This window comes from Lepus europaeus, chromosome 4 (assembly GCF_033115175.1).
Source record: "Lepus europaeus isolate LE1 chromosome 4, mLepTim1.pri, whole genome shotgun sequence".
Lineage (NCBI taxonomy): Eukaryota > Metazoa > Chordata > Mammalia > Lagomorpha > Leporidae > Lepus > Lepus europaeus.
Window position 1 is genome coordinate 145,975,803 of NC_084830.1, and position 16,431 is coordinate 145,992,233.

The following is a 16,431-nucleotide window of genomic DNA, read 5'->3' on the forward strand; positions in this document are numbered from 1 at the left end:
AGAAACATTTCTATGTGGACAGAGACAGAAACTGTAACTATGCAAGGTACAATCTTATTTCTAACAGAGGCCAAAATCAACAGAGGCATGCTCTGTTATATGGAATAGCCATTATTACAAAGATCCAAAGCAAAACCAACACAGCTTGTGACAAGTCTGTAAGGCAGGTACCAGCTCTGGCCTTTAACTCAGGCTTCCCTGGAGTGTCCAAAACGCCTCATTCTACGAATACTGCCCCCAAGGGCAGGCAGACTGCTGGGGTGCACGGACTGGCTGCAGACGGACGTATTCTACCGCATGGGGAAGCACACTGCTTTAACACTAACACATCCGGCACAACGCAGTGCAGGTTTCTGCATGATCCGTTAGCTGCTTACGAACACTGAACAAGTTAAGCGACTGTTGAGTGAGCTGAAAACATACTCAACTCTCGCCCTAGGAGTTCAAGATGTGCCTCAGATACACACAGAACCTCTCCCACCTGAACCAACAGGCCACGATGAGAAACAATCAACCGCATGGCGCTGTGCTGTGCTGACAGCACGCACACCACACGTGCGGAACCTTAAGGGAGGGCCCCTTGCCGCTGGGGCACAGGGGCACAGTGAACACTCAAGCAGAGGCTCCAGGTCTCGGAGCGTCAGTCAACAAACTGCTCCGGGGGAGGGGGCCGACTTTCCCAAGAGCACCACAAGGCATTGTGAATGGGAGCTCTTGCTTGGGGGGGGGGGGGGGGGGGTTGGGAGCGGGGGTGGAGGTGAGCTGTGAAGCTGAGAGCACACCTCTGCAGCTCTGCTCCAGCCCTCAGAAGCAGGGGGAGACCCCACCCCCACCCCCACCCAGGCGGGGAGCCTTTGTGGCAAGCTCCACAACTACTCTGAGAGCACAATCCAGCTCTGCACGCAGGCTGTCACGACAAGGCTGCTCAACAGCTAGGCACAGCTTCTGCTGCAGCTCCACTTCCCGAATGCGCCCCCGGAGAAGCAGGATTCAACACAGAATGAGTAAAGCGTAAGCGCAGGTAGACTCACTGGGCTTCTAAATATGAAAAAGATACAATGCACTCACGTCTGTATCTAACTATTTAGAAGTCAACTGCTCGGTACATTACCTCTACCCCTCCCCCGGAACCCCCTAAGAACTAAGCAATCTGCAGTATTCACTTGCTCTAGTTGATGTTCAGAACAAAGGTGACAACTTAAAGCTTTATAACAGTCTGTTTTAATATAAACAAGTGTTGCAATCAATCAATGTCCATCTCAGGAAGCTTCTTGTCTGAATCGGAAGGCACGGCTCCGTCTGTGCCCGGCTCAGCAGCCTGAGGGCCGGGGTTGTCTCCTTGTCCATCCACTGGTCCATTCTGCTCCGCAATTTTTTGCTCCTCTTTCGGAGGTTCCACTTTGGGTTTAGGCTTTGAAATTATAGGGCTACAGAAACTCGTCAGCTCCTACAAATGGTAAGAGAAAATTGTAGTTTCTTAAAAATTAACAAATTTTAAACAGTATGCTAAACCCAGCATCAGCATCTCCCACCCAACCCCCAAACCAGAAGCTATGATCCAACACTGAAGCTCCCTCCTAAATGTCACTTGGAAACTACTGATAAGAAGAAAAGGCTATGAAATATTTCAAGTCCTAAATTACCTTAATTTTAGCTTCAATCTCTTTTGCCTTCACAACTGGGTCCAGGGTCAGGCTCTGCTTGTTCTGCAGATTCAGCTTGTTATTCATCCACTCCATGGCCTCACTGGTGCTCTTCTCCACCTTCCCCATGTCGGCAGCATCCAAGTGGTCATACTGGTCCTCCTGCAACACGAGACAGCGTCCAGGGACGGGCCGACCTCCCTCACCACCAACCGTCACCATCCCCCACGACACGGAGCACACTTACCTTTGTGTTATGCAGACTAACTACACGCTCAAGAGAGAAAACAACCCCAACTCCGAAAACACTCAGAAAAATTTGAAAACTAAGAATACATAATGGGGCATTCAAAGTTTCAAAAGTATAAACAAATGCATGTTTTATAATAATGAACTCTTATCAAGACAATTTCACAATGAAAACACCTACACCTCATTAGATATGAAAGCTAAAGTGTAGGGATGCTAGTTCCGAGCAAAAACAGTAATGAACAGCATTTCTAAGAGGAGGACTTTCAAGATGAAAAAGTTTCATGAAAAATCAAGTTTTCCTTTATCACTCTCAGTTTCTTGTGTGACAATGCGTCAAGAACCTGGAGTCTAGCATATAGTAGAGTGGTTAAAACCCAAGCTTTGGAGTCGGACTTAGGGCTGAACCACAGCTCTCCCAAGTTAGTAACTGTTGTACGAAGAAGGTGAAGCTTAGAGTAGTGAGAAGTTACTATCAGTGCTGACAATCCCATCTACTTCATATGTGATGTGTGGATTCCATGAAAGCACACCTATCTGGAACACTTCTCTCACAATGCTCAAAAACGAGTTTACTGCTCAGAGTCCTACATCTGCGTAACCAACCAAATCACATGCCTAACATGTTCTAAGACTAGGACAAAGCATGTTAAGATGAACACAGATGGCATCTCATAGCAAGGGAAGAAAACTGAACAATACTGCTCAATTCCAGACTGTCTACTGAAGATGAACAGCAGATTCTATGGTTCTTCGTAAGTATATAAAACTGCTACATAAATGCCTCAAAATTCAACTCTACCAACATAAGGAAAAAAAAAAAAAAAAAACCAGATACCTTGTTTTTGAAAGAGCTGATTACTTTCATATACTGTTGAATCTGTTTCCCTAGTTCTTCAAATAATTTTGGTCTTTCTTCAGATTCCTGGAACCGTATCTTAATAGGTTGACCTAGATTCTTAACAGAACAGAAAACAGAAGTTCTTCATGTATCTTACACTATCAGAGGCACAGTGTCTCTAATAAGACTGAGCATGGATTACGGCATATTCCCTTTCCATGTGCTGTATGTACAAAGCCAAGCATGTTTCTCCAGCCCATGATTCATGTGCAACCATTTCAATTTTGTCACCTAAGCCTTAATTCTCAACAGGCAGTGGGGACAAACCATAAATTAGGTCCCTACTAACAGATCGCCAACTATAGCGGCCAAAATGATTTTTTTTTAAATATTTCACTTAAAAACTATTTAAACTTCTGCATGTGATGAAGCTTCTAGCTGTACCCATCAATTAACCAGATAATACTGGATACCACCATGGACATGAAAACAGCACTGCTCAGACAGAGGAGAATACCCGTTCTGCGTAACTGAGCCAGGTTCTTCAATGGGAAAACTATGGACACAGATCACAGACTGGAGAGACTGACTGATAAAAATGTGTGGATCTTATCCGGGCCCAGAGTCAATCAACTAAGAAAAATAATCACTTATGAAACAAACAGCTGAAAACTGTACACTACAGGGACAGCAGGCGTGCCCTCATGTGATGTGGTACGCATGGGGTTCTCTCTTCCTGGAAATGTGCACTGTGAACATGAGGGACTTGCTTCTACCAACTGGGACGGGAATGACAGAAGTCAAACACCTGACGACAGCTGAAGCCATCAGTCCCTCTACTTGCACGGATGATGTCTCACACAATGCGCTGGACCTCGTGGGGACTCCCAGGAGTGATGTGAACCTGCACGCTGTCCCGGAGCAATCCCACCTAAGCAGGTGGTCAGAGAGGCCTCAGTGCACAGGCACCAAGGAACCCAGAGTGAATCTACAGGACTGTGTGACAGCTTCATCCTGTGCATTTGTGTCTGCTTCTAAACACAGGCCCCACCTTGACAGGACTCTCTATTTTTAACTCTGCGTTTAACCACCATATTCTTAACTACAAAACCAAGTGCTCTGCTTTTACTGAGGATCAAAACTACACACACAGCCCTGCAGCAACTGTGCCACAGGTGCCTCTGAGACAGTACTGCATCTTGCTGCCAGTCTTTCTATTCCTTTATATCACAAACACACTGTATCTCCAATTTAGTGAAATTTTCACAGTTCTTTTTTTATTTATTTTTTTACTGATATTGAGAATAACAACAAGCTTCTTAAGTCATCAAGGGCATCTAAGTTTTCGAGACTTCTTCCCTATTTCAAGGTACTCTCTTCGGAAACTCTAACCACAGTTACGGTGGTTACACAGTGCACTCTCAACAAAAGTCACTTACTTTTAATTCAGCCAGTTTATCAACATAGACTTGCTTTGGCTGGTCTTCACCATCCTCATACAACCAATTTTCAGTATCTTCTAGTTTCAAGGTAAAACTGTTACGATCCTAAATAAAGAATTGTAATTAGGTCATTAAAAAATGGGTGACAAGACCAGGGTAGTCACAGGTACAGTGGGGGGAGGAGGACACAGCAGACAGACCAGCAGATGTCTCCTGGTATGGTAGGCACAGGGGATTATACTGTTTTTCTCTCTGCTGTAGGGGACTTTACATATGCCTGAAAATTTCATCAAAAATTGCACTGAGGCGGCCAGCGCTGTGTCGTAGCTGATTAAAGCCCTAGCCTACAGCACTGGCATCCCATATGGGCACCAGTTCAAGTCCCAGCTGCTCCACTTCCAATCCACCTCCCCGCTAATGCGCCTGGGAAAGCAGGGGAGGATGTCTCAAATCTTTGAGCCCCTGCACCCATGTGGGAGACCCAGAAGAAGCTCCTGGCTCTTGGCTTCAGATCACCTTAGCTCCAGCTGTTGCAGCCATTAGGGGAGTGAACCAGCAGATGGAAGACCTCTCTCTTTGTCTCTCTGTCTCTACATCTCTCTCTGTAACTCTTTCAAATAAAATAAATCTTTAAAAAAAAAAAAAACTGCACTGAAGCCGGCACTGTGCTGTGGTAGGTGAAGCCTCCACCTGCGGCACTGGCATCCCATATGGGTGCTGGTTGAGTCCCAGCTACTCCTCTTCCAGTCCAGCTCCCTGCTAACACACCCCCAATACACAGTGAAAGACAGCCCATGTGGGAGACCTGAAAGAGGCCCCTTGCTTCGGATCACTGCAGCCCTTGCAGCTGAAGCTATCTGAGGACTGAATCAGCAGACACATCTAACCCTGCCTTTCAAATACTTAAATAAATCTTAAAAAAATAATAATAACCTGCATTTATATGCAATTATGTTAAACTAAAAAAAAAAAAAAAAAAAAAAGGTGAGTGGACTTGAAGAAAAACGCCAGGTAAAGAACAGCATTCAAATGTGTCAAAAGCTAGGACGTGAAACTGATGCAGAAACTGAATAACCTCTGGCCAGCACCCACTACACAAGGAACACAAGATAAAATTACACACAGGCTGAGTGTCCCTTATCCAAAATGCCTGGGACCAGAAGTTTCAGATTCTGAAGCTTTTCGGATTTTGAAATATTTGCATGTACACTGCCAGTTAAGCGTTCCCAATGTAGAAATCCAAAACACCCCCCGAATCTGCAACCTTCGAGCATCGTGTCAAGGGGCTCCTGGTTTCAGATTCCAGGGTTAGGGACGCTCAGCCTGTACACCGTGCCCCTCCCCTCTGGGAAAGCTGACCCTGCAACTCTCTACGCGCTGACGCAGACTCCCCTTCTAGCACCTGCGCCGGGAAGACACACGGCAGCGAGGCCCTCGGGGCACACTTACATCTTCACTCACAAACTTCTCATATTCGCCACTGAGTTTGTCCCTCATTTCATAGACGTATTCTTCCACAGCATTCTTGGCATCATTCCTCTCCTTCTCCAGCTTATCCTGCATGATCATCTTGCCCTGAGGACAGAACAAGGAAAACAGATGGTGTCCTCTTAAATACTAGTAACTCTCAAGGCAGAGAATCTTTCTTCCAGAGTCTCCTTCAGTTCTCCAAGTTACTCAACCAAGGGCACCTGACGACTGTCCTCAGCCAATTCTGAAGCTCAACAAAGGAATTTTATGGGCAGGCTCAGACACTCAAGCAAAAGTAAGAAAAACAGTTTAACACAGGTACATGAAGAGACTGCTAGTCCAGTGTCACCAGGTGATACGCTGTGCTCTATTATTATTAAGGAATACCAAGAAACATCGTTTATTCATACTACGTAGACATGAATGATCCTGCAGAGCCAAACTACTCTAAGGTCCAGGGCCCCAGACCTCCCAGCGTGCACTGTAACAAAATTATCTTTTCCTACTATGACTGGCAACAGACAAACACTGCAGTAAGCAAGCATTGTCATTCATGCTGTGACTTCTCCTACCGATCGACTTCTGTGATGTAACACCCATCTCCAGTAAGCGGGCACACACACACACTAACAGGAGCACCAGCCCCCCCAAACGAGGGTGCTCACGAGAGAGCTTATACCGCGACAGCCATCCTAGCAGCACCACCCACGAGAACTCAGACTGTGGGCACTACTACCTGAACTTCACCTCAGCAGCACCCACAAACCTGAACACTTTCTCGAAGTCTAAACAACCAAAAACACATTAAGGTCAACAGACACTGTCTGAGCCTGGGGTGCACATCAGTTAGCTCACGGAAGAGACTTTCAATAGCAACCTCGTTTTCAATGTACAGGTTGAGCATCTCTCTGTCGATCTGCCACAACAGCTGATTCTCGATAGGCAGGTCCACGGTACTCGTCTTCACTTTCGCCTTCTTGGCTTGAGGTGGTTGGTCCATCTTTTTGTCTTTTGATCCAGCTTGAGAAGTCTGAAAAGAAGTCATTAAAAACACATACATTCAGAGGTCTGAAGTCAGACAAACAGAATAAATTCATCAGACTTAAGGAAAACAAGTAATCTCCTCTTACTTACTAATCTATCAAGACAAGAGAATCTTTCTTCCCTAATTCCTTTCAGTTCTCAAAGTTATCCAACCAAGGGGAATCTGAGGACTGTCCTCAGCTAACTCTGAAGTTCAACAAACTGATTTTGTGGACAGGCCCACACCACACAAATACAGAGACCTTCTTAAATTTCAAAACGGTCACACTCCAAAAGCTGCTTTGCGTTACTAGTTTGTTCTTCGACAGTCTAAATAACTTAGGGCTACCATAGTACCTGGAAAATAAAGGAGTATGTGTACTTGAGGTGTATCTCAAGAACTGAAACTCAGAGATGGACACAGATGGTGGTCGACAAGAGACAGAGGGAAACAGGGAATGGAGTTTGATTAGTGGGTATGGCTTCAATTTCACAAAATCAAACAGCTCTGAACATCAGCTGCACCACAAGATGTATTTACTTAGTATTACTGTATACTTACAATCATGACAGCAATTTTTATGTTAGGTGCATTTTACCACAATGTAAAATACATTAAAATACACACACACACATTCATAAGTAACAATCCCACAATCAACATATAATCACTACTTAAAATTTTCCTTCTGCTTTTACCTAAAGATATATCAGACATGCATAGAAATTGGTGGAGAGAAGGTTAAGAACTGAGTACAGATCAATCAGTAATGTATTCTCAATGTGAATTCTAGGATGTCTGTATTTATTTACACTCTCACAAACAGTGAGAATCCACTGTCTTGCCCATTGTCCACGAACAGGAATTCAATTAACTTCATCACACTGTTTTAGTTTTTGGATCAACCCCATTTCTCTCACACTTACAAACCATACTTACTACCTCTTCAAAATTACCCAGTCATATTTTACCCATAGTTTTCTTAGGATTTTAGAGACTTCTTTCCATAAACGCTTGATTCGTCTAGATTTTTCTTATTTTTTATTGCTTATTCATACAAACACGTATCATCAAATGTAACTAATTTCTTCGTAGTGATTACTTTTATTGCTTTTACTCTTTCAAACTTTTCCCATGCACAGAATAGAAAGGCATTCAAGGGCCGGCACTGTGGCACAGCTGGTTAAAACCCTGGCCTGAAGTGCCAGCATCCCACGTGGGCACCATTTTGAGACCTGGCTGCTCCACTTCTGATCCAGCTCTGCTATGGCCTGGGAAAGCAGTGAATAATGTCCCAAGTCCTCGGGTCCCTGCACCTGCATGGGAGACCTGGAAGAAGCTCCTGGCTCCTGGCTTTGGATCAGCTCAGCTCTGGCCGTTGTAGGTCATTTGAGGAGTGAACCATAGGATGGAGGACCTCCCTCTCTCTCTTTCTCTCTGCCTCTCCTTTAACTCGGAGTTTCAAATAAATAAATAAATCTTAAAAAAAAAAAAAAAAAAAAAAACTGGCCTGAAGCACCAGCATCCCATATGGGCGCCGATTCTAGTCCCGGCTGCTCCTCTTCCAATCCAGCTCTCTGCTATGGCCTGGGAAAGCAACAGAGGATGGCCCCAACTCCTTGGGTCCCTGCACCCACATGGGAGACCTGGAGGAAGCGCCTGACTCCTGGCTTCAGATCAGCTCAGCTCCGGCTGTTGCGGCCATCTGGGGAGTGAACCGGCGGATGGAAGACCACTCTCTATGTCTCTACCTCTCTCCGTAATTTTTTCAAATAAATAAAATAAATCTTTAAAACAGAAAGAAAGAAAGAGAGAGAAAGAGAGAAAGAGAAAGAGAGAAAGAAAAAAAAGAAAAAGAGGAGAGGAGAGGAGAGCATTCAAAGGGCCAGCGTTCTGGCATAGCAGGCAAAGCTACTACCTGTGACACTGGCAACCCATGTAGGTACCAGTCCGGGCTGCTCCACTTCCAATCCAGTTCCCTGCTAATGTGCCTGGAAAGCAGTGGAAGACGGCACAAGTGCTTGGGCCCCTGCTACCACATGGGAGACCCAGATGAAGCTCCTGGCTCCTGGCTTCAGCCTGGATCAGGGCCACAGCCAGCCACTGCGATCATCCAAGGAGCAACCAGTGGATGGAAGATCTCTGTCTCTCTGCCCCTCTCTTTCAAATAAATAAATAAATAAATCATATTTTAAAAATTTCACTTCAAGCTTTTGGCTTTTTTAACTTCTAACTATTAAGTCTTTTGGAATTCAGTTCCCTCTAAGATATGATGCAAGCCTATAATGTCATTTCCCCACTTCCCATCCAAATAACTCAGCTACTGAAATTTATGTGTCATTTGTATTTCAGTTCCCTTAAAAACAATACTGTGACAAGAACTATGGAAGCCCAGGCAACAACCCCCTGAGAAACTTCCCACGGCACACTCCTCCCTCACCACTGTCCACACACACAGGACGACAACTGCTAATTCTGCTGCTGCTCCCATCCTGCCCAACCACACACAGGGTCTCCCAGCTTGGAAAACACCTCAGCCACCTGAACAATCTAGGAGTATCATTTCCTCTGTCTTTTTTATTCTTTACTATTAATTGTGTATCTAAAGGAATTTAAGTGATATGAAAATGGATGACAGACTTAAGCCACCTTAAGGCTCAAACTTTCTTTAAAAATCACAATTAGAAATTCTAAAGAGTTCTTGGCTCCTGGCTTTGGTTCGGCCCAGCCCCAGCCACTGTGGCCATTTGGGGAGTGAACCAGGAGATGGAAGATATCTCTCTCTTTCTCTTGAAGATTTCCGCTCCCCACCCCCCCTTCTGTGTAACTCCACCTTTCAAATAAATAAATTAAAAAAAAAAAAAAGAATGTTGTTGAATATTCAAACATGTTACATATCCATTCTGAAATACACTATTCACAATGTATTTAAACACATTATTTAAAATGTTTCACTAAAAAGACATGGGTCACAAAGTTGAAAAATCAGCACAAGGTCGGCGCCGTGCCTTAACAGGCTAATCCTCCGCCTTGCGGCGCCGGCACATCGGGTTCTAGTCCCGGTCTGGGCGCCGGATTCTATCCCGGTTGCCCCTCTTCCAGGCCAGCTCTCTGCTATGGCCCGGGAGTGCAGTGGAGGATGGCCCAAGTCCTTGGGCCCTGCACCCGCATGGGAGACCAGGAGAAGCACCTGGCTCCTGGCTTCGGATCAGCGCGATGCGCCGGCCGCAGCGGCCATTGGAGGGTGAACCAACGGCAAAAAGGAAGACCTTTCTCTCTGTCTCTCTCTCTCACTATTCACTCTGCCTGTCAAAAAAAAAAAAAAAAAGAAAGAAAGAAAAAGAAAAATCAGCACAAAAGTTTAAGTCTCGTTATTTTACCAGTGAAGAATAAATCCTAAGTACATTGATCACTACTAATAGCCATTCAGAAAAAAATCAGCGTGAACCAATCAAAGGCCTAGTTAAACTCGGGTTTGTAAGGCAGTGTAAAGCACTTTCCAAACATACTATAAAATCTGCTAAAAATTTTTCCAAAAAATCAAGAATCCCTAAGGTAACTAATTCAAAAATACAGCCCCTCAGCCAACACCAGACTGTGAGCCCCCACCTGACACGACGCATACCTCCATTTCTTCAGACTCCGCCTTATTTTCTGCTGGTGTCTGCTGCTGCTGCTCCTCAACATGTGGTTCCTCCTGGTCCACTTGCATCTTCTGGAAAACAGGTCACAGTAAATCCCGAAACCAGGGACTGCTACCGAAAGGCTAAGCAGACTTCACAGCACACTGAGAGTTACAGGGCGTGGAACTCCCGCTGAATCACTCCGTATCAGGAGACCTAGCCGCTGTCTGGAACACGGGAGTTTCCCTCTGCGCCCTAACCGGTCAGTCTGTACAGTGGGATTGTGGAACTGTATTCACAGTATACAAGGTGACATCATTCAACACCTTCTACCAAACACAACTCCCAGGGCAAGTGTGAGTTTCTCCAAGCTTCCTCGTGATTGGATTTCCTACGTGTTTTCAAGCAGCTCCTTTTCAACCTCAACAATGGGTCGGGGGGGTGAACACACGGAGGCCTCTGGGAAGCACAAAGCCTGACACTGATCATGACGGCGTGTGGAGAGCCTCGACTCCTGCAACACACTACAACGACCTGGGAAGCTTTCACCAGCACTGACTCCAGCGCCTGGGCTCCACCTCAAACCATCTCAACAGAATCTCAGGGCTAAGATCCAAACACTGGAGGCGCCCAAAGCACCGACGCTGAAGCTCAGTGACAACACCCAGGGCCTATTCCAACACACGTAAAGTGTACAACCTACTCTACTTGTGAAAACAAACAACCGAGACTCGGGGCATTCTCCTCCAGAACTACAAAGAATCAAGTTAACTCAAGCGAAGGCAGCAGCCAACTCAAGTTCCATTTCTACACGAATTCTGTGTAAAACTCTTCTGTTCGTTTACTGACATGGGGGAAGGGAGCCACACACCAACCACCCTCACAGGTCTGTCACAACGTTCCCCTCTCGTCACCAGTCCACTTGCTAGGATTTCTAGAGAGGTCACCCTTGGCCGCTACCACTCACAGCCCAAACACCCAGATTACCTCTTCCTCCTTCGCATTCTGATCCGTTTCCATCGGCTCTTCATTCTCCTCAGACTTGTGAACTTCCACTAGAGAGGCACTGGACACGCTGAAAATGCCATGGACATTTACTCGAACCTTCACTTTCACTTTCGAACTGGAGCCATCAGATTGAGGAGTGACTTTCTGAACTGAAAACTGGGCTAGGGACATGAGAGACAAGAGAGAAGAACACACACCCTAAGAGCATGACTTCAAAATGAACACACGGCCACAGGGCCAGGTGATGTCAGTAACTAACACAACACTTCAAAAAGCAAAGTGAACACGCACAGAATCTCACCACATCATCACATTTCTTCTTTCTCTTTCACATGAAGCCAAATTCTTAATATTCTGTCCTAATTAAGGACTAAAGGATTCCTAATTTATTCCTTTGTTCCAGTCCCTTGTTTCATTTTTATATTACTAACAGTTAAATTCCTGAGACACAGGGCCGGCGCTGTGGCGCAGTGTGTTAAAGCCCTGGCCAGCAGTGCCAGCATCCCATATGGGTGCCAGTTCAAATCCCAGCTGCTTCACTGTCAATCCAGCTCTCTGCCATGGCCTAGGAAAGCAGTAGAAGATGGCCCAAATCCTTGGGCCCCTACACCCATGTGGGAGACCTGGAAGAAGCTCCTGGTTCTTGGCTTCGGTCAGGTTCAGCTCCAGCTATTGCGGCCACGTGAGGAGTGAACCAGCAGGTTGGAAGACCTCCCTCTGTGTCTACCTCTTTCTAACTCTGCACTTCAAATAAGTAAAATAAATATTTAAAAAAAAATTCCTAAGGCACAGATCTGTCGTATTCTCGTCTACAAACAAGGACTCCACACTACTATCATGTATCAAGAGACTGCCATTTCTAGTAAATTGTTCCTGTCACCAGGGTTTTGCTTTTTATTGATTTTATTCTCACAATTCTGCAAAGTATCATCACCCTAATTCCTGTCTTAGAAATGAGAGAAAAGACTGGGTTTAACTTTCCACAGCTTCTAAATGTGATTCAGCATATTTAAAAAAAAAAAAAAAAAAACCAACTTTATTTGAAAGTCAGAGTCACAGATAAAGAACAACAGACAGAGATCAATCTTCCATCCACTGGTTCACTCGAAAGGTGGCCACAATGCCCAGGACTGGGCCAGGCCAAAGTTAGGACTCAGAAGTTCTCCTACATGGGTAGCAGATACACACTTGGGTCATTCTCCTATTCCCTTCCCAGGCCATTAGCAGGGAGCTGGGTCAGAAGCAGAGCAGCCAGGACTTGAACTGGTACCCACATGGGAAGCCGGCATCATAGGCGGCAGCTTTACCCACTACGCCATGATGCCAGCCCAGCATATTCTTAGTACTTTACCCATGTATTCTAGGTCTTGATATTGTAATTTTTTCTCTCAGCTAATTTTCAGACTGCACTATCCCCCCAGAGTCTAATACTCTAAGCCAAAACGTTTCCAAAACCTAGTATGTATTAATGTTGTCTCACGAACGATGTTCTGTGTCTATCCTGTTACAGCATCTGAGCATCAGAACTAAACGCCTGTAACTCCTTACAGTACCCAGCATCACCTCACACAAAGGCCTGAACTCCAGCGTGCATTACCCGAAAAACATTGCCCAAAGAACTGGGGCCAAGGAAATGATAACCTGGTTCTGGGCCTGACAACAAGCTGGAAGATTTTGTTCTGTGTCTCAGGTATCCATATTTCAGAATACTGCACTTGTTCTTTCTGCCACCTTTATTCTTCAAGTTGATGTAAGCCTCCAGTTTCATTTTTAAATGCCCCACTCCTTACTCACCTATCGCAGGATCTGGGTAGGGCAGCTCCTGAGGAGAGCTGTAATAGGCCTCGAGAGTGAAAGGCTCCTTTCTATAAAAAGTGAGGACTTTCGAGAAAGGAGCAGCATGATTTTTTGGAAAGACTTCACAGTCACTGCACGGTAGAAAAAGGCAAAAACAACACAAATTCAGGGTATTCCCATTTCTCTCTCTTCTGTACAGCATTATTTCTAGATGCAAAGAGTTCCCAAGAACTGTCTTTATAGTCAATAAAAAAGGAATGCACTTCCGTCAGCACACAAGAGGTGTCACTGATGGCATCAGGATCAAAGGTAGAAATAAATGAGAACATATATTGCCTTACATGCTGCAACAAAACGTTACAGCCTCATTTAGGGAGGAACCGAGCACACTGTGTTATTTAGGCTTAACAATAAATTACCTTCAAGTAGATAAAATGATCAATGAACACATTACCTTGACCCCTCTTCAGCTGGAGAATTCCATCTCAGCGAGATGGGGTATGGTACTACGTCAGTGATGGCAATCTCTTTGACTTTGAAAGCAGGCGACAAGATGGCACACTAAAACAGTAATTTTTAAAAATTCTACTTGACAAGTACAGACAATATAAAGTAACCACAAATACTGATAAACACTGATCCACAAATACTGATTTCAACAAGGATCATCAATGGTTTTCTTTATAAACATTTACTTCAATAATTTAATGCTGTCCAAATAAGCAATTTCATAAACTTTTATCACTTGTCAAATTACCTATATAATCTAGTATCTCTTATCATGTTTCCATTAACCTTCAGCCCTTAGCGACTGATGCAGAACACTACTTCATGTATGCCAAATTCTGGCATTTAAAGCCTAAAGATAGCTACGCTCTAGTGAATTCATTAAAAGAGTATGATTACTTTTATTAACATTATCTCTGCTACCCATTTTTTTTTAAAAGTTCCAGAATCTTACACCTTGAAATCACCTTGTGCTAACCTCGGGGTATCAGTGAGACACATGAACCACTGCTTTCTGGTTGCAATGAGCTAGGAAGAAAGACGACTCACCTGCAATGCACAGCCTCGAGTGACCGCTTCATCAGCATTTAGCGTGGTACTAAGTTCTTTACCAAAAAACTTACTGATCTTCTCCTTTACTGCAGGGATTCGTGTAGCACCGCCAACTATCTCCACTGCGTAAATATCTTCTTTCTTCAACTCTGTTGGGAAACAATTACACATCTGTTAAAGAACCTTGAAATTAGTATTTTACTGTAATTAGGAAACAAAAGAGCAGTATCATAAGAAGCTGCTCAGACTTGGAACTTGTCCACAACACACACACACTCACATGAACACACTCACACAAGCACAGGCATATGGAAACAAACCACTGTTTTCATTCTCAAAATAATGGGGAGAGGGTGGCCCAACAACCGTGGGATTCGGGAGGAGCAGGCCAGCAGTTTTCAACATCCTGCACTGTCTGTACAGCGTCTGGAACACCTGATGGAGTTCCGCAGAAAGAACAGTTCACACCAACAGACCAAACATCTGAGAAGGCCAACCCAAGGGAAGTAAGAGGGCCTTGAAATACCAGAATGCCCCTGAAATGCCATGCCTCAGAGGAAGGAAAAGAGGGATTCCGAATCCCCCTAGCCATTCCATCACCACATCCAGAGCATAAGCACAGTCCAGCTTAAAATACAGTCTCCACACGAGGATGGGAGATACAACATGTCTCTACTACCACCTGGTTTCCTGGTCACATTTATCTAACACACACTGACAACTTCCTGAGTAGGCTATTTAAAGATCTGGGCTGTCCCAGTGTGGAAAGAACATGCCCACCTCCCATCACCATTCTGATTTAAGAGCTAAGCCTGTGCCAAACTGGCAGAACATCTCAACACTCTAAAAGACTTAGCAACCAACAAAACAGTGAGCTCTAAGGAAATGTTTTGTTAACAAAGGCTTTAGGAAAATTAGTAATAATATATTACTAAATCAAACTACCACGCGTTAGCCTAAGACAAAATTCACGTGTTCTATTACATCAGTACATGCTGTGCTTTTCATGCAGCTAAGGATGGATGCACGGACAGAAAGGCTTTAGACTACTCTGTCAGCACAGCAAAAGACAACTTTCACCACCATGGAATCATTAAGCAACTTGCATCCATCTCTGAGTGAAAATTAGGTTTCTCAGAGAAACTGACTCGATCTCCCTGACATTTAGTAGCAGACTATAGGGGTGGGGTGGGGGAGGGGTCCTCAAAGGAAGGGAAAGACAGAAGCAGCCTAACTCAGCACTCGAGTAGATCCCACTAACTGCTTGGGGGAAAAAGATCGTCACATTTTCCAAAGAACTGATACACACACAATTCAATTGCAAAAATACTTACTGGCTTGTTCCAAAACACTACGAAGTGGTGGCTCCACTCTAGCTAAGAGATCATCACACATCTCTAGAAATTTGCTTCTATTAAAAAAAAAAAGAAAGAAACAGGTTAAATCACACCCCACTTGTATGTGGAATTGATGGCTACAATTTAAAAACAAATATTAAGAAGTGTTGAAAGGATACAGAGAACATTGCTGGGTAATGTACAATGAAACTGACAGATCAACTTTGGAGAAGAGTTTATCAATCTCTCAAAATGTTCCAGAGTTACCCGTGTGCTCCAATTCCAGAGTAGGTATATATCCAAAGAAATAAACAGTTCACAATGTTCACAGAAAAATGTGTCCATGAATGTTCTCAAGCAGCAGCTTTGTTCTAACAGTCACCAGGTGCAAACAACCCAAAAGCAGCAAAAATGAATGCTACAATCAAGAAACTGACACGTTACAACACAGAACCCAGAAAAGATCATGCAAGGGTCAGAGAAGCCAGTCAAGAAAGAACACATGGAATGTTCACAACAGGTAAATCTAGACAGAAAGATTAGCAGCTGCCTAGGGCTAGGAGTAGGAAGACGAAAACGGGGAGAAAGAAGAGCTAATGGGTACATGGTTTCTTTTTTCTTTTGAATAGATCAATGTTAGCCTCACTGGGATACAAACCTAAAGAAAATTCCCATGTGTGCTGCCCCTTATACCCAGCCCAGTTTCCCCTAGTAAAGTCCTACACTGAGCACAAGTGGGCTAAGCCACTAGCAGCATTGGCATCCCATACTGCAGGCCTGTTCGAGCCCCAGGTGCTCTGTTTCCAAATTGGGCTCCCTGATAACACTCCTGGGAAGACTGTGGAAGATGGCCCAAGTGCCTGACTGGGCTCCCATCACACATGTGGAAAGCCAGGGTGGAGTCCTGGCTTCTGGCTTTGGCCTGGCCCTAACCTGGC

General features: G+C 44.6%; 1 protein-coding gene across 2 annotated transcripts in view; it reads right to left on the reverse strand.

The window, feature by feature from the left end:
• Positions 1 to 1,198: 1,198 nt before the first annotated feature.
• HSPA4 (heat shock protein family A (Hsp70) member 4) overlaps positions 1,199 to 16,431 on the reverse strand; it is a 48,074-nt gene continuing 32,841 nt past the window's right edge. The window contains exons 8-19 of one of the 2 annotated variants that reach the window (XM_062189168.1): positions 15,491 to 15,567; positions 14,154 to 14,305; positions 13,552 to 13,658; positions 13,095 to 13,228; positions 11,280 to 11,461; positions 10,295 to 10,384; positions 6,523 to 6,675; positions 5,625 to 5,750; positions 4,173 to 4,280; positions 2,731 to 2,850; positions 1,644 to 1,805; positions 1,199 to 1,447 (exon numbers count right to left, since the gene is read on the reverse strand). In XM_062189168.1, coding sequence (XP_062045152.1) covers positions 1,244 to 1,447; positions 1,644 to 1,805; positions 2,731 to 2,850; positions 4,173 to 4,280; positions 5,625 to 5,750; positions 6,523 to 6,675; positions 10,295 to 10,384; positions 11,280 to 11,461; positions 13,095 to 13,228; positions 13,552 to 13,658; positions 14,154 to 14,305; positions 15,491 to 15,567 — 1,615 coding nt within the window. In that variant the 3' untranslated portion in view covers positions 1,199 to 1,243. The remainder of the gene's footprint in view (positions 1,448 to 1,643; positions 1,806 to 2,730; positions 2,851 to 4,172; positions 4,281 to 5,624; positions 5,751 to 6,522; positions 6,676 to 10,294; positions 10,385 to 11,279; positions 11,462 to 13,094; positions 13,229 to 13,551; positions 13,659 to 14,153; positions 14,306 to 15,490; positions 15,568 to 16,431) is intronic. The other variant, XM_062189167.1, reaches the window with a different exon arrangement.